Source organism: Mustela nivalis, assembly GCF_964662115.1.
Source record: "Mustela nivalis genome assembly, chromosome: 10".
Classification (NCBI taxonomy): domain Eukaryota; kingdom Metazoa; phylum Chordata; class Mammalia; order Carnivora; family Mustelidae; genus Mustela; species Mustela nivalis.
The window spans coordinates 18,276,265-18,293,469 of NC_139029.1; the positions used below are offsets into that span (position 1 = coordinate 18,276,265).

Consider the following 17,205-nt stretch of genomic DNA (forward strand, 5'->3'; position numbering starts at 1 on the left):
CTTGCCCACATGTTCCTTCCTGCACTAGGTGGAGACAGGATGGGTTTTGTTCCTGGTACTGGATGTGGAGGCACCTTGCTTAGGACAGCTTTGGGAGGTGGGGATGATGGAGGTGCTGAAGAAGACGTGGACGCGGAGGTGGAGGCAGTGAGCACTGCAGCTGGGGCTGCCCTCATTCCGGGAACAGGATGCTGCAGGTACTGCCTTCTGCTGGGCAGGGAGCTGGGAGCTCGTTCTGCAGGCCCTGCTCTCCGGCTGCCAGCTGTGGACCCGGCTGAGATACTTCTCTGACCCGGGCTGCTCCCTCACCGCGTTCACATGGCATTTGGTGAGAAGCAGGGACAGGGGGTAGGGGGGGTGGTTTACTGCACAAAGCGCCCTGCACAGGGCACACAGTACATAGGCTTGGCTTCCTCATTCTAACACCATGCCCCACATACTGAGAGAGCAGAAATCCAATCTCTTATTCACTTCGTTGGTTGGCAACGCGGAGGTGCTCCACAAACAACCTTTAACGACACCTTCCTCTCCACGCCCCCCTACCGCCATCCCCCTACTTCCCGCAGTGGGTGCGGGGGGGGGGGGGGGGGGGGGGGGGCGCCAGCTCTGCCCAGAGGCCACACCTCTCACCGGGAGAAGCTGGAGCCAGGCTATTGTTGTGGCTGAGATTCTTTCCTAAACGGAAGGCCCCGAATTGCACAGTAGCTGCTCTAATCTCTGTGGGGGTGCATGGGGCCAGCAGAGGGGTCCCTCCCTTGGTGCCCACAATAGCGTGAGCCCCTCCTGCTCTCTAAGCCAGACCCCACCCAGAGCCCTATCTCTCCTCGGAGCTGCCTCTTCTCAGGACCCCCACCACCTCACACATCTCCTCACAGAACCTCTCCCTTCTCCTCACCCCATATTCCCTCTCAGCAACCCCCAGCCCCTCTCCCTTGCTAGTCCTCTCCTCCTTCTCTCTCCCTCTGTCTCTGTCCCTCTCCTTCACTCCCTTCTCCCCGCTCCCTGTCCCTGCACCCCCTCACTGACCCCCTGGCCCTCCTGCTGTCTTTAGGTCTCCAGCTCTCACAGGCCCTCCCCCAACACCCCCCCCCAACTCCCAGCCAGGCCGGAAATCCCTTCCTCCCTGCCCCCAGCTTCTCTGGAAGAACAAATGTCCTCTGCTGTCCCCTGCGTTGTTGGCCTCTGTCACAGAAGCACTGCCCTGGCTGGAGCTGTGATCAGTCTGTCATGCCTCTGCCCACTGCCACCGCCACCCACCCCCAGCCCCTAAGCAGGCCAAGCTCCCTGAGAGCAGAAACCATGTCTGACCTATCTGCTGACCTCACAGCTCACTGCAGTGTCCAGGATGATTTGTTGACAGCAGCTGAGACTGCGGAGTTAGAGAAAGGATTTGGGCCAGAGGTGTCGGGAAGGTGTCGGGGCTGGGCAGGAGCTAAAAGGCAGTTTCGTCTAACATTTATGAGCTCTTTACAGCACCAGAGGCTTTCCCAGTCACCGCAGCCACTACTTCCTCCTGCCGCTCAAGAGCTAAGTCTTGTCATTCCCATTTTACGCTGAAGGAAACTCAAAGAGGTTAAGCTTGTGCTCCAGGCCACGGTGCCAGTGAGCGGCCACACCAGGGTTAGCATGAAAGACAGGGCTGAGGTGCCTGTGGCTGGGGTGAGGGGGGCCGTAGCTAGCTGCTAAGGGCGGGGGGGTGGGGGCAGAACAGCACCCCCCCCCCCGCCCTTAGTCTGGGGTCTGGGGCTGGATCTGAAGGCCTTCCTGAGCCATCTCATTATTCCCGACACTGACCAGAGCTGCCCCCCAGCCTACACCCCCTTCCCCCCAACTCTCTCCTCCGGAAGGAGCCGGTTCTGACTCAGACCCATTCCAATCGATCATCAAGGTGATCCGGGAATGAGCTCAATGAGCTCGGAAATAGGAAGGAAACCTCTCTCAGATTTGGCCTCCCATGGGCTCAAAGTCCTGGCTCTTGCACCGGAAGGAGCCACTTTAAGGATCTCCCTGGGGATCCATGACCAGAAAGACAGAGGATCCGGTTCATAGCAAGTGAGACCAAGAGCCCAGCAAGCGGGTTGCTGGATCTCCACCTCATGATCTCCCCCAACCCCCACAACCGATCCCCTCTAACTCCTTGTGGGGGGGGGGGGGTACGGGGGCCTCTTTTACCCAGAAAGCCGATCTAGTTTGACCTCTCCTTCATGAGCCTTTCTGCCAGTATGTGTCCACTGGCATCCTGGGACAGGGAACTGTCACCCCTCAGACACCCCCCATCTTGGACTGCTGAGGGCAGAGCTGTGTCTCCCCTCTCTAACTGGGTGCTCTGAGGCCTGGAGCTCCCTCTCTGACTCTAACAGAGTGCTCCCACAAGGAGGCAGGGTCATTTCCAGTTACCGTCCTCAGACGGGGGGGGGGGGGGGGGGGGGGGGGGGGGGGGGGCTGCCCCAGGGTGGCACCTGTGTTCCACTCTGAATCCCCTCTTTCTGTAGCCCAAACTCTGTCTTAGTCCCTAGAAAAGAGCTGAGAAGTCCCCTGACCCCCTCCAACCCTTACTCTGGCTGCCCTTCCACCCAACCTGGAGGCTCCTTTAAGACCAAAGGGATGGGGGTTGCATCAAGTCAGACACAACAGCCCCATCCTCCCCCTCCCTCACAGGCCAGGTTTCCTGCCATTGACAGCAGCCCAGCTGGGCCCTGCCCAGCCTCCATGCTTAACCCCTTCACAACCAGATCTCAGTGCTAGGGGCCTGCACATCTGTAAAATTAGGTGAATAAAAGTACCCGTTTCACTGGGTTGTTTTGAGGATTAAATGTGTTAATCACAGAACAATGCCTAGCATATGTTAATCCCCAATAAAAGTTAGCTGTTAAAAAAAAAGTTAACTCTTAGTCTATTGTGTGAGTTTGGACGGATCCTTTCACATCTCTAAGCCTCAGTATTATCCGCTGTTAAATGGGGAAGTAAAACCCCCTACTCCCCAAGATTGTCCCATGAATGAATTGTGAGCATGTAGATAAAAAAAAAAAAATTTTTTTAAGATTTTATTTATTTGATAGACAGAGATCACAAGTAGGCAGAGAGAGAGAGACAGAGACAGAGAGAGAGACAGAGGAAGAAACAGGCTCTCTGCTGAGCAGAGAGCCCGAATCTGGGCTCGATCCCAGGACCCTGGGATCATGACCTGAGCAGAAGGCAGAGGCTTTAAGCCACTGAGCCACCCAGGCGCCCCTAGATGAAAATATTTTGCAAAGATAGATAGCATCAGAATGCAATATGGAACTATCGTGGACCAATAAACAAACAAACAAAAAAACCCAAAAACCTTCCCTTGACTATGTGATTAAAATCTCTTACCAGCAAATGGGCCTCCTGGGTTTTTCAAACTCATTACCTTACTTGACAGGCAGAGGGTGCAGCATAAAGCGCGGGTGGCTTCAGAGTTGGGTTTTGGCAAGATCCCATTTCCTCATCCTTCAGGTGGGGTGGTCACCCCTACCGCCAACCCCCCCCACCCCCCCACCCCGAGTTCTTAGGAGAAACAAAGGAGATCCAAGAGCACAGGTGTGAATGTGCTTTGCAAACATTAACAGTTCTACAAGGGAAAGAAAGGGGTTTGTGGAAAGTGGCCAGCTAGGGGTGGGGCAGGGGCCTGTTGGGAAGGGCTTTGAGCTATGAGCTCTGGGTGCTGCAGGTTACTGGAGAGATGGGGGCGGAAATTACCTGACACCAGCGCTGTGGGGACAGGGCTTCGCCTTGAGACATGAGATGTCACCTTGAGAAGTCCCCAGTGGGGCAAAGCAGAAAGGAGGCCAAAGACACAGGCTTGGCCCCGGAATCATCCCTTTATCTCCCTTTTCCCAGCCAATCCCATTGGCCATCAGAGGACCTTGGGCAGAGGCACCTCCAATGGGCTCCAAGGTGACTGTCGTGCCAAGACATGACATGCTAGGACAGGCTCGCCCTGCACGTCCATCCGCAGCACCAAAGACCCCACCCTTGGGCTGCAGATTCCTGGCCTCACCCCTAGGGAGAGCAGGCCTGCCACCCTCCACACATCCCAGCCAGGACAGGCCTAAACCTGCTACAGAGGAAAACAAGCACAATAGGCTAGAACCCTGCTCTACCTTGTCTTTTAACTAAGAGGTTCTGCCAAGGCCTAGCAGAGGGGGCTGACCTCACATGACTAGCATATCCCTACCCCAGGCCTCTGGAGGGAGCTAGGGAATCAGGAGACCTTGTTTGGGTCCTGGCTGTACCCCAACCTTGCTGTGCCTCCTTGCAAATCACCTAGCCTGTCAGGGCCTGTATGACCATCTATAAAATAAAGGGTCTGGACCTGGTCTGAAGGTCCTCTCCAGTACTGAGACTGTGACCAGGAAGGAGTTAACTGGAGACCAGGCTCCAGGTCAGGAAGGCAAGGGTTAATCTGGAGGGGCGGGTGTGGAGGCTCTCTCCTTTTCCTGTGGAGAGTGGAGTTTGGCTGCCACCAAAGTTACTTCCAGTCCTTACTGTCCCTCCTGCCCTTGTCTGGTCCTGCCCAGGGACCCCTGCTTCAAGCCTAGCCTCAGTGAGGGCACAGAGGTGAGTGCATCCCGAGCCCAGGGCTGGGGTGGGAAGGCACTCGGGGACCCAAGGGCAGGGAGGCTGGCACCAAACCAGTGACCAAATGCTTCCCGCCCTCCCCCACCCCACCAAGTCCAGATCAAAGTTCAGACCACTAACCACAGGACTGGGAGAAGGTGAGCAAAGGGGACGGAGGGCACAAGGATGTCTGCCAGGCTTCTAGGGCGGAACATCTGTGGGCGAGCATCAGGGCCAACCCAGGAGGCAGGGAAGAGACGGTGGATGGCAGACTATTTTAGTCCCTGTGTTTAGGGACTTTTTATAGCCTTGCTGCTCAGGGCTGGGAAGAGGGAAAGGGATGGGAGCATACCCATAAGGTCAGATAAGCACAGTGCCCTCTTGGGACCTTGGAATCGGACCCATTGCCTGGTATAGTTCTTGGGAGCCAGGAGGGAGGTCATTGCCAAGCTCTCCTGGCTGCCTGCGTTCGCAGTCACCAGTCACCAACTACCTATGGACTGACTTACTAGACACTAGATAGTGATGTGTGTGTGTGTGCACGTGCACACACACACACACACACACACACACACACACACACACACTCTGGAGTGGGGGGTTTGGCAGGGTCTCTGGCCTCCCCCTATCCTGGAAAGTTCTCTTCTTTTGTGACCTCCTGACTGGAGGTCCTCTCAGCCCCCAAAACTTCTATGTCCTTTTCAACTGAATGGAGGATTCAGGGAGGAGGGAGCAGGGGTGGGAGGGGTTGTGCTGAGCCTTGTGGGTGGCCCATTCTCTTACTGCCAATGGCATCATCAGCTCTTGATTTACAACCCCTTCTGGTCCCCTTCCCCAGTGGCAGAGGAGGTGGTGGACAAGGGTCACGGGGGTCTCAGGATGAGAAGAGGACAGAGACCCTGAGGGCAGATTGCTGGGAGTGCCAGTAATTGGGAAGAATCTGTGGAAGGAACTTTTTAGTGAGGCAAAGGGCCCAGGTCTAATGGAAAGTGCTTGGGATTATAGCAGCAAGAAGAGAAGCAAAACATGAGAGGGATAGAGAGACAGGCCATCTGAACTAGTTCTGCACTGCAAGGCTAGAGACCCAGGTTTCAATACCAGCCCCTACCTCTCAGTAGAGACCTGAGCAAGCCCTTTCCTCTCTACCAGTTTCCTTTTCTGTAAATGGAAATGCAGAGGTAGGCAAGGTGGTGTTCACAGGCGGGCACTGTGGAATTCCCTTGGCAGGGGTACAGAGGTGGGAGGTGGCTGGGTGACATGACCTGGTCGCCACCTCTCTGCCTCTTTCCCTGTGGCCCAGCTGGGACTGGGCAGGGCAGTTGGCTGTGATTACCGGAGGCTCCTACCCTGTGGTTATATCCCTGACCTCGGGTGCTTGGGGGCGGGAAGGGTGGGCCCTGCTGGAGCCGGCCTGTGGCTGGGGAGCCTTCTTGTCTTGGACTCAAAGTTGCTGGGTTGGGAAGAGGTATTTTTTCCGGTTGAGGCCACTTTCGGGAACTGAGCCGGGACCAGCCCCATTTCCTTTTCCAAGTGTCCCACTTGCTGATGCTTGCTTGGCATGGCTCTATGGCCAGATTGGGGCATCCTCAAAGGAGCATGTTTCTGGGTGGCCAGGGCGCCCCTGCGCAATGTCTTTGAGGGATAGAGAGGGGGAGGGGTAGCCTGAGCCTCTCTGCCCCTTGAGGACTGTACCGGCTGATTTGGATGGAGGAGGGGTGGCTGGCTGATCCTATTCCCAGGACCAACGGCAGGAGAAGTTCAGGGACTCTCTTCCTGACCATTCCTCTTTCCCTGCAGGCACCAGGAAGCCCCGGCCAGTTACTCTTGGCTCCTCAACTAGCTGCCTACTTCCAGTGGCTTATGGGGTACAATCCTGTCCAGCTCCGCTGAGATGATCCTGGCCTCTCCCTCCACCCCGTCCAGGGGACGCACCCCCAGCGCGGTGGAGAGGCTGGAGGCCGACAAAGCCAAGTATGTCAAGACCCACCAAGTGATAGCACGACGCCAGGAGCCCGCTCTGCGTGGGGGTCCCGGACCGCTCACCCCGCACCCCTGCAATGAGCTGGGGCCCCCTGCATCGCCCAGGACGCCCGGGCCCGCCCGCCGGAGCAGCGGCAGGAGGCTGCCAAGGCCTGACTCCCTCATCTTCTACCGCCAGAAGCGGGACTGCAAGGCTTCGGTGAACAAAGAGAATGCCAAGGGCCAGGGGCTGGTGAGGCGCCTCTTCCTGGGCGCCCCCCGAGACGCCACCTCGAGCAGTCCGAGCCCAACAGAGCGACCAGCGGCTCCTGGGGTTTGGGCCGCGCCCCAAGATGCCCCGGAAGCGGCAGGAAAGCGGGCGCTGTGCCCCACATGCTCACTACCCCTGTCGGAGAAGGAGCGCTTCTTCAACTATTGCGGCCTGGAGCGCGCGTTGGTGGAGGTGCTGGGCGCTGAGCGCTTCTCTCCGCAGAGCTGGGGCGCCGACGCCAGCTCCCAGCCCGGAACGTCGCCGCCGCTAGGCTCTGGGGACGCCAGCGACTGGACGTCCAGCGACAGTGACACGGATCGCCCGGACGGAGCTGGCGGCGGCGGTGGCGGTGGTTGCGGCGGCGGCGGCGGCTCGGAGGCGGCGGGCTCGGCGCGGGACGGGCGCCCCCCGGTGTCGGTGGTGGAGCGCAACGCGCGCGTCATCCAGTGGTTGTACGGCTGCCAGCGCGCCCGCGGCCCGCCGCGCGAGTCCGAGGTGTGATCGCGGCCGCTCGGAGTCCGGGGTCCGGGGTCCAGGGTCCCGGGAGGGCTAAGGGGTGGATGCAGGGCTGGACCCGGGCACGGGCAGGGGCGCCCTGTCTCTGAGGCGCCGGGTGCCTTTAGGAAAGCCCTTCCCTCTGGATTCTTGGTACCCCCCCCCCCCCCACACCGCGAACCTTGGGAGGATGGGACAGAATGATTCGGAAGGCCCTTCCCAGAGCAGACGACCGAGGGGGAGGGGGCAGCTATGTGGCCCCTGTGGAGGCCGGATCTGGGGAGAGAAGCCTGGGGTGGGAGATCGGAGAACCTGCTGAATAAAGCCAAAACGTTATTTAAAGGAGTCGTGATGTTGGCTTAGAGAGCAGCTATTGAGGAAGGGGGCGGGGCGGGCTTGCGCCGAGTTAAGCGCCTGGGTTTTTGGAATGCGAGTTCCCGGCTCACTGTGTGACCCTGGGCAAGCACTTAACTTCCCCGAACCACAGCTGCACCCCTCGGTGATCAAAATATTTTTGAAATGGTCATAAAACGCATGGTAAAGTGCCCGGCATATAGGGAAGTGTTCAATAAACGACAGCCACTAAAACCACTACTGAATCAGTACTAACTCCATTATGATCATCTCCACCATCGACCCCCAGAGGTCGATCCAGGCTAGATCTGGGAGCCTGGAACAGCATGTTTGGTGAGTCCTGGGGAGGGGTCTGCTCCAGAAATGTGGGTCTGCTGGCCCGAAAAGGCCCCCATTCCTGGAGATTTGCTGCACTCTTTGGTTACTAGCTATGAATGGGCTGAGACAGGAAAAATCCAGAATTGAGGACACTAAAGGAAGGGACCATTCAAACCAGGACTTTGATCATTAGCAGCCCCACATAGGGCCACTGTCTTCCTTTCCCTCAAAGACACACAAGGTCATTCGATTGCCTCCAAGTCCACATCTCCAAGTCTTTGCTTAGGGTCCTCCTTCCTTTGCCTGGGCTACCTTCCCCTCTCCACTCATCCTTCTAAGATTACATGTATTCATTCTCCCTCCGAAATTCCTGAATTCCTCAGTTGGCCTCATCTCTGAGCTCCCAAGTACAGCCTTATTTTTGTGTCTCAACTTGTCACCTTTTGTGGAACCCGCTGGTCGGTGAGTCACTGACCTTCCCCCAGTGCAGGGACGTTGCGCTCAGGAGGGCCACAGGCAACGTTTGTTGAATTAAAGAGGCTGAACAAGGTGATGGGGGCCTGTTCTCTGGGGTTCCCCAGTTTCCTGGAAAGTTGTATCCTAAATCCGACGCCAGGGCTGTCTCGTCATTTTCTCCCTGTACATTTGTGGGGGAAGGGAGTGAGGGCGCTTTGAGCTGGATCTGCCTTGAGGTTGCCCACCCAAAAGCAGTCATCCCCGCCGTCCGGACAAAGGCACGCGGTCACACGGGGTGTCGGGTCAGGGTTTTTATGGGAGTGGGGGAAGAAAGGGGGTGTCCAGCTGGGCCCGCCGACTAGTCGCCCTTGGGCGCAGCCTTCACCCTCATCTCGGCCAGTTTGTGGGTGAGAAAGCCCCACTTGAAGCCGGCTACGTTGTCGGCCTCCCCCGGCTCGGGGCGCTCAGCGGCCTCCTCTGCGGCTTCGTCCCGGGCTTCGGGGTCTGGCTCCGGGTTGGGTTCGGCGCCGCGCAGTATGGACGCCGCTGCCGCCTGCTGCTGCTGCCACCTGCTGGCGAACGCGTCCCAGAATCCCGGCCCACGCGGCTCCGCCTCCGTCGCGGTCACTGCCTGAGAGGGGGACCGCGCCGCCAGCGGGCTGCGGGATTAGGACGGGTGTCATCGGCCGAGAGGCCCAAGGAGAGAACGAAGAGGGGAGACAAGGCGCAGGCGCCAGTAGTGGGACAGGAGGAGCCAGAGGGAGGTCAGGTGACGGGGGTGGGGCGGGAGACTGGAGGTCCGCGGAGGGCTCAGAGGCACAGGGAACGGCGGCTGGGACGGGACAGTGTCAGGGGATCAGGTGAGGGGTCTGGGAAGAGGGGACTGAGACCACGATTCCTGGGAAAGAGTCGGGGTCAGGCGTTTAAGAAAGACCGGGAGAGGAGTACAGCCAGAGGAGGGAAGAAAGCCCGAGCCGTGAAGTCTGGAAAGCTGTGGGAGGATCCGGGACGAGGGGCGGGGCCCAGCGATGGTTGGGGCGGAGTCAGGCTCGGGGAGCAGAGGTCCGGGAAACCAGGGTTGCAGCCCTGGGGAAAGAGGCGGGGCGGGGGCGAGAGCGATGGAGAGAAAAGGGGACTGGGAAAATGAGGACACACTGGAGAGAAGGATAGGTGGAGCGACCCAAGGAAATGAGAAAGGCCTAGATGAGGGCTTAGTGGCGAGGAGGACTGGAGGGGTGGAAAGGCGTGTGGGGGAAGGGCAGTCAAGGAGCGATGCCGAGTCTTGAGGTGGGAGCCTCAGATCTGAGGAGGAGTCCTTGGAGCTCTGGGAAGGACAGGGGGTGAGCGCCAGGAGGAAGAAAGGGACCCCTGGGGAGGGAGAGATGGGTGGGTCAGGGGGACCCCCAGGGGAGAAAGGAATAAGGGAGTGTCAAAGAAAGAGGGTGTGACTGGGCTGGAGGAAAGGGCAGAGCGGGAGTGTGTGCCAGAATGGAGCTAGGAGAAAGGAGCTGCCCTGGGTCCTACCCCTACCCCCAGCATCAAAGCCCTTCTAAATCAGTGGTTCCTAACTAAACTAGTGCCTCTCAGGTCCTCCCAAGCAAGCTGCAAATACAGATCCCAGGCCTCAGCCCACACCTGCCGAATCAGAAGCTTTGAAGCTTTGAGGGTCTGGCACAAACTTCCTAGGAGGAGGAGGGTTTAGACCAGCACTGGGAACCACTGGTCTGGACCATCCTCTGTTCTGAACACCTAAATGTTCTCTCTTCTGTTCCTCAGCTGTAGGGAGAGGACCACCCCCCAACCATGCAGATGGGGAGGAGAGAGAGTATAAAGTACCTTTCTAGCACCTCAATTCCAACAGCCCTTAAAGTCCTCCTGAGAGCTAACCTAAACTCCAGATATGTCGACTTGGCTTCTTTCCTGATGAGAGAAACATAAATGGCCAGGAGCTGGCTCTCCCCCTGGCTCCCTGGTCAGAAAGATAGACAAATAGATCAGAAGGAAAGAACATTGGGACGTCAGGCCCAGCCCAGCCCCCACCAACACGCACGTACTGGTCCGCACAGGGCTCCGGTGGCAGTAGCTTGTCTTCATCTTCTTTGTTAAACAGAGACGACATTGTCAGCCAACCTTTCACCCCAACCCCCTGAACCTGGGAGGAACGGGCTGGGAGTCAGGGAGGGGGTCACAGCAGCGTCTGCCAGGCGCCCCGGGCTGGGGTGAAGAAGGGAAAACTCACCCGGCGGGCCAACTGTGACATGGAATGGAAAGCCTCTTCTGCGGGTTCTGCCGGCTCAGATTCCGCTAACGCTGGGTTCCCTCTCTGGGACACAAGACCCCCTCCCAGGATGAGAGAGGCCCCAGAGGAATAAGACCTCCCTCCCTGACTGCTAGCCTGGTACGCACACTCCAGTACCCCAAACCCTTCCAACTAAACACCCATCTCATCCACTCACACAGCCCGTAAATCCAGACAGGTGGCCCTCTATATAAAGCCACGAGTCCCATACCTTACCTGGATAGTAGACCCCTGCAGACAACCTTGAGCACACACCTGCTCACCCACAGACACATCCATCCACACGCACCCAGAAATGTGTGGATAAGGGCATGCATGCCAATGCAGACACACCTGTATGTGAGCAACCCCACACGGCTATACCTCTTCCCTTGTGCTACATGTACATCCTGGGAGGCACCTCTACAAGAACATGTCCTTGGTTACCCCATTCACACCTGTACACTTACACCAATGCAGATGGCTGCCCGGAGGCCCACCCACACCTCCCTCCACCTCTCCACCGCTCCACAGATGCCAAGGCCGAGACGAACACACAGGATAAACATAACACCTGCCAGTGCCTGCACAGAGGGTCTCCGGAAGAGACATGCCCCAAATCCACACACCCGAAAATCCCTATCTCTAGTTCACGCCCACCCGTACAACTTCATGGACATTCTGCACGGACCCCAGTCCTCATACCAAACCCACAGCTACTTCTACACAAGCCCAGCCTGGGACACCCACCTGTCTAGACAGATGCTTCTTCACATTGACACATACACACACACACACACACACACACACACCCTTACAGAAATAGTTCCTGCCCTTGCAACACCTGTTTGCACAACTACCGTATATCACAGCATCTGGATGGAAGACGGTTCCCAGTTTCAGAGCCTTTTTTGATCTTTAATGTCAGGACAAAGATGGTCCAAGTTCAGGCTCTGACCTGATGCTGCAATGGTGACTCCACGTTAAGTGCCGCTTTTCCTACTTCCAGTCCCATAGGACCCTCTTCCTCTCAAGGCAAGCCATCTGCATTCCACTGAGCCCTGCCCACTAGAAAGTCGTGTCAAGCCCCACGTACCCCCGGTGGCTACTGCCCACTGGTGCTGGAAGGATTTCTTCCATGCGGTAACCCTTGAGATCTTTGGAGACAATGACTATTCTTCTGGTGGTCCCCAAATCTTCTCCCTCACTTTTCTTCAATACCCTGGCTTTCTGCACCATGCCATTTGTCATCCCTGAATGTGCTGTTGGCTTCTGCACAAATGTGCCCTTCCCCCAGAGCCTGTCCCTTGCCCTTCCTTGTAACTTTCACACCTGCTGCCCCTCTTCCAGGACCCACTCAGCAAGCATGGACCGTACCCACCTCCTCTGCCAGGTCCTCCTCAGGTTCTCCACTTAGGGTCTGTAACACTTTGGACTTGTAGGTTTTCCAGAAGGCCTGGTTCATGGCTGCAGGGGAAACACACCTGGCACCCTAGTTCAGACAGGCAGTGACTCAGTGGTCACCCAGTGGGTCTGGCTCCAGGAACTTGGTGAGGCCAGGAGCCTGTCCCAGGGATCAGGTGACTTCATTAAAGATGCACCAGTCTCCCCATCTGGCACAGTGTCCAGCAGGTGAATCTGATCCAGAGGAGTCTGGGGTGGGGATGGGACAGAGCTGGCTTCTGTGGCTTCAGTCCCTGGTCTTGACCCATATTGGCCAAGAATAATGAAGACATCTCCATGGAAGCCTCTTTCCTGGCCCTAGGGGTACTTGAGTTTGAATTTGATCTCTTGGAATGGCTCCAGGAAAAATCTGTTTTCATTCACAAAGTCCATTTATAAAGTCTTTGGGCCCAAGACCCACTCTGGTGCTCCTGTGTCTGTAGTCACACCAGTTGTGCCCTAAGCAGGGCCTGCCCTAGATCCCTACTCATCTGTGAACTGGATTGAGGAGGTTCTAAGGCCCCCAGTTGGCACCCTGGGCTTACATTTCATTGCTTTGTCTGGGCTGGAAACTGATTCCCTTCCCCAGGGATGCACGTGCACGTCGACCTGTTTCCTGGCAACAGGTCCCAAAGAGCTGGAGTCCCTGAATTATTGCTGAGCTCCTCTGGTTAGCCAGAAAAGGCACCAGGCTCCGATGAATGGGGAAAGGCTCTCTGGCCCTCTCCCCATTCTGAGCACACAACACCTCGGCTGTATTTGCCTTTGCTGCCAGCCCATGCCTGGGAATCCAGGGCTCAGAGAAAGGGGGCAAAGATGAGAGGTCCTTCTGTGCGCACTTCCTCTTCCCGTGAGAGGAGCTGACCCCCATTCAGTCTGAGGACATGCCTGTGCACTGTCCTCCCCAAGGAGGAACACTCCTTGCTCACGGATCTGACTGGGGTGGATGCAGGATGGAGACCCAAGGGAATAAGTGGGGAACGGTGAGAAGTGGTGAGGGCTTTGTCAGGAACTGGAAGTATCTCAGGAATCCTTGCGGGGGCCAGGATCGCAAACGTACTCACTCTTACTCATTAATTCATTTATTCACATCACGGACATTTTTCAGCGCCTTCCAGAGATGCGCGAAGCATTTTCCCTCTCTCGACTGACCGCAGAGTCTAAGATCTGGGAAGAAGCTAGGGGTGACAGTGCCCGGGGATGACGCAGAGATACGCTGGGCCAGGTAGGACGGGAGGGCAGGGACCGGAATCCTCCGGGGGCACGCACCACCCAGCCGCTCCCCAGCAATAGCCTCGCTCAGGTTCGATGAAGCCGCTTCTGGGCTCCGCCCCGCGCTCCGTCACTGACGTTGACGGCCGCGTGGGGGCGCTCAAGACTCCAACAGCGCAAGTGACGTCATCTGAGGCGGTCTGGAGGAGCCGGCTCTGTCCCCGGGCGTCACGTAACGTCATCCCACAATCCGGAAGCTCCCACACGTGTGCGCCCGACCCGGCTCTGGGCGTCCTGGCCCCTCTGTCACCGGCCATGGGTCGCTCCCGCCGGACGGGTGCGCACCGAGCCCATTCCCTGGCCCGCCAGATGAAGGCGAAGCGGCGGCGGCCGGACCTGGATGAGATTCACCGCGAGCTGCGGCCCCAGGTTCCCGCACGGTCTCGGCCAGACCCGGGCCCTGAGCCTGACCCCGACCTGCCAGGGGGCGGCCTGCATCGCTGTCTGGCCTGCGCGTGAGTCCCGCCCCGGCCTGGCCTGGGGAGGAGAAGCATAGGCGGAGCGGGACAGACGGGGGCGTGAGGTCCGGGCCCTGGGACGTGCAGGGTCTTTCTCGTGCGACCCGTGGGTCTCCTGGTTTCCCATCCCTTAAGGTTCGCTGCCAAGTGTCAGGAATAGCTAGGTTCAGGGAGATAGGCATATCTGAGAGGCATCACCTCACTCTTTTTACCCACCTCCCATCCCTACAGGAGATACTTCATCGATTCCGCCACCCTGAAGACCCACTTCCGATCCAAAGACCACAAGAAAAGGTATGAAGGAGTAAGGAGAGGACTGATGAACGTCTGGGCAGACAGGTCTTGCGTCTGGTCAGCTCCCAACTCTCATTCTTCTTTCTCCCAGGCTAAAGCAGCTGAGCGTGGAGCCCTACAGTCAGGAAGAGGCGGAAAGGGCAGCGGGAATGGGCTCTTATATGACCCCCCAGCGACTGGCAGTGCCCACGGAAGTATCCACTGAGGTCCCTGAGATGGACACAACTCCCTGACATGACCTGAGGGTGCAAATCAGGGGAGCTGCCCGTGGACAGCAAGCCAAGGGCTATGCTGGGAGAGACTGTGCCAACCTCTTTTGGCCCTGGGCTTGGGGAGTGGATGGCCTCACCCTCAATAAAGGAACTGGTTAGAGAAGATTTGCCTCTGACCCTAACCTCCAAGCCACTCCCCCCAGCTCCTGCCCTGGGTGGGGGTGGGGGCGGGTGTTTCTGCTACTTTTGTTTACAGGGCCTAGGTTGTCTATTCCCTACTTGGTCCAGCTTTGGAACCTACAGCCTTGCCTTCCCTCGGGGATCCTGCATCTTAGCTGGAGACCCAAAGTGGAACCCAGGTCAGTGAAGGGGAGAGGAAGGATCAGGTTTATATTGTCCTGCTCTCATGAGAGCAGGGACTGGCCCTCAGAAAAGAAATGGGCTCCCGAGATTACAGCCCCCACTGAGTCACGTCCCCCAGGACCCAGGTAAGAGGCCGCCTACTTTATCCTCAGGCCTGTGGCCGCCGCTGCTGCCCCACCATCTTCCAGACAGCATAGCAGGAGCCACCCAGTCCCAGGACAGCCAGCAGCGTAGCCACAACCCCAGCCAGCGGACTTCGGGGCTCTGCTTTCAGCTCCCCAGCTATCTGCATCTGGAGATACACAGAGGCTCCATCTGAGGGGTGGGTCAGTTGAGACTTCCGGGAAGGTAGAGGGTGGGAAGGAGCGGAGAAGGGACGGCTGGGTGAAGGAGATACGTGTGCCATTGTTGCCCCAGGGAGATTCCATCCCAATCCCTCTCGCTTCACTGCCCATCTGGGCCCTGGCTGCTCAGGCGGCAGCAAACGTGACAGCCTGGCTGCTGGGGGTGTCAGCCCAGCTATGGTAATGGAAAAGCGGGGGGTCGGTGGCCGAAGCCATCAGTGAGAGGTACTTACCTGTAATACCCGGAAGTAGCCGGGGGTCAGGCGTCGGAATTTCATGGTGGATGCCACTGGTCTCCCTGGCGGCCTGTGAGGTGGAAGCAGGAATGAGGGGTAGTGGTGTTGGTGATACCCAGGAGCGGAAATCAGGGCATAGAGGTTTCTGACTTCCCATATGCATGAGAGCCATGCCTGAGAGGATGCTCACCAGTGTTTGCTCTCCCAAGTCTGGCAGGGGGCGGGGCAGCTAAACCTTTAAATCTGGTCCCTTCCCCCTCCTGCCCATCCTGCCAGCCTCAGGAACAGCTGTCAAGAGAGATCAGCATCAGGCCTGAGCAGCACCTCCCCCACTCGCCAGGGAGGCCAGGCTGGGTAGGCAGGAGAGGCCTTGCCTGGCAGCGCTCAGGAGTCTTAGACCTGGATCAGGTACTGGGAGGGTCTCCCCAGCCCTGGTTCCGGCTCTTTCCCTACCCCTCAGATGGTTGGATATCACCAGTCAGTCCTCAGCAAAGGAGGAGCAGAGTGCCTTATTAACTTCCTATCCTCCCAAACATCGGTAGGCCTTTTCACTTGGTTTCTGTTGGATCAACGGCCCCTACCTTGGGGAGAGGCACATACCACTTCTTTCTCCAAGATGAAGTTCCTATAGGGACTTTCCTATTCTTGGCTTGAGAACAATAAAAGGAGATCAGTATATACTGATTAAGAAAGTTGTCCACGGCATGCTAAAAATCAGTGGCCAACCGTGTCAGGCAGTATTCTAAGCAGTGAATGTATATTATTTTATTTGGTGTTGACTATCTCCTAAAATGAAAAACATAGCATGTGGCGTATCTGCCTATGTAGAGAATGGAAACTTTCAGTAGTCCCCGTTTGGGAATGGAAGAGAGAGAGAGAATGCCCTACTGTTAACCTTTGAATGTTTTACAGCAAATGTATAGAAGTAACTCTTATAAACTCGTAAAACTACTACCATTTACTCTACCCTTACCTGCCGAGCCCTACCAGGTACACAAAATAAAGGCAAGGTTGTGGGTGTGAGGCCCCCAGGCCTTTCAGGGGAGCAGTTGAGTATGAGCGGTGAGTTCCTGTCTGTTTCTCCCCTGCAGGATTTCGTGTTCGGGGAGGGCAGGGGCCAGCTGGCTCAGGGAAGGTGTTTGACGAAATCAGGATGGTGGAGACAGGGTCTGTGTTTATTGGGATTCCGCAGAGTGCCACAGGAAGGCTGTTGAAGGAAGAGGCAAAAATGTGAAAGGGGGGTGCAGCGTGGAGCAGTGATGGAGGGACACATGCTGCGCAGGGTGTAAGGAGGCGTCCGTCAAAGGAGGAAGCCAGAGGTGAGGGCTGTGTTGCACATTTGGAGCCTCCTGGGTCACCAGTGAGGGAGCAAGGCCTGCAGGGACCTGCGGGGACCTTGAAAGATACAGCCAGCAGTCTGCATTCATGTTCGATGCCCCATGTGAAAGTGGAAAGGGGTCAGCAGAGCTGGCCAAGGTCCAGAGACCTGGATTTGTATGTGAAATTATTCAGTGATGACAACTGAAACACACTATAAGAGCCATCCATAGGCCAAGTGCAGAATTTGGGTTTTAGGGCAAAATCATGACAGGCCTTGAAAGCATTGGGGCACTGGTAGGGATTCCAGAGTGACACAGCCAGAGGGCCAAGCCCCTCTCCACAAAATCAAAGCAATAATAACTCCTGTGTATCCTATGTGACAGATTTCAAAGTACTTTGAGCAAATCTTCACTGTGCTAAGGTGTAGATGTCCCTGTTTTAGATGGGAAAAAACAGGTTCAGAGAGGTATTGAGGTTAGTCTCAGTCACACAGCAGATGGAACTGATTCTGTCTGATTACAAAGTCCGGGGAGTCTCCTGGCATGGGA

The 17,205-nt window shown here is 57.1% G+C and overlaps 3 protein-coding genes across 3 annotated transcripts; 2 read left to right on the plus strand and 1 right to left on the minus strand.

The window, feature by feature from the left end:
* The first annotated feature begins 4,488 nt into the window (after nucleotides 1–4,488).
* FAM110D (family with sequence similarity 110 member D) lies at nucleotides 4,489–7,651 on the plus strand. The gene is made up of 2 exons (XM_082686160.1): nucleotides 4,489–4,584; nucleotides 6,382–7,651. Exon 2 carries the CDS (start codon nucleotides 6,476–6,478, stop codon nucleotides 7,313–7,315), a length of 840 nt encoding a protein of 279 aa, XP_082542286.1. The 5' UTR covers nucleotides 4,489–4,584; nucleotides 6,382–6,475; the 3' UTR covers nucleotides 7,316–7,651.
* A 1,082-nt stretch (nucleotides 7,652–8,733) lies between these two features.
* On the minus strand, nucleotides 8,734–12,222 carry LOC309842809 (uncharacterized protein C1orf232). Its single transcript, XM_082687611.1, has 4 exons — nucleotides 12,097–12,222; nucleotides 10,677–10,760; nucleotides 10,492–10,589; nucleotides 8,734–9,096 (listed from the first exon to the last, which is right to left on the minus strand). The coding sequence occupies exons 1-4, from the start codon at nucleotides 12,178–12,180 to the stop codon at nucleotides 8,796–8,798; spliced, it is 567 nt and encodes a 188-aa protein (XP_082543737.1). The 5' UTR covers nucleotides 12,181–12,222; the 3' UTR covers nucleotides 8,734–8,795.
* Nucleotides 12,223–13,549: 1,327 nt separating this feature from the next.
* Nucleotides 13,550–14,557, plus strand: ZNF593 (zinc finger protein 593). Its single transcript, XM_082687610.1, has 3 exons — nucleotides 13,550–13,885; nucleotides 14,120–14,182; nucleotides 14,274–14,557. Exons 1-3 carry the CDS (start codon nucleotides 13,686–13,688, stop codon nucleotides 14,413–14,415), a joined length of 405 nt encoding a protein of 134 aa, XP_082543736.1. The 5' UTR covers nucleotides 13,550–13,685; the 3' UTR covers nucleotides 14,416–14,557.
* Nucleotides 14,558–17,205: the final 2,648 nt, after the last annotated feature.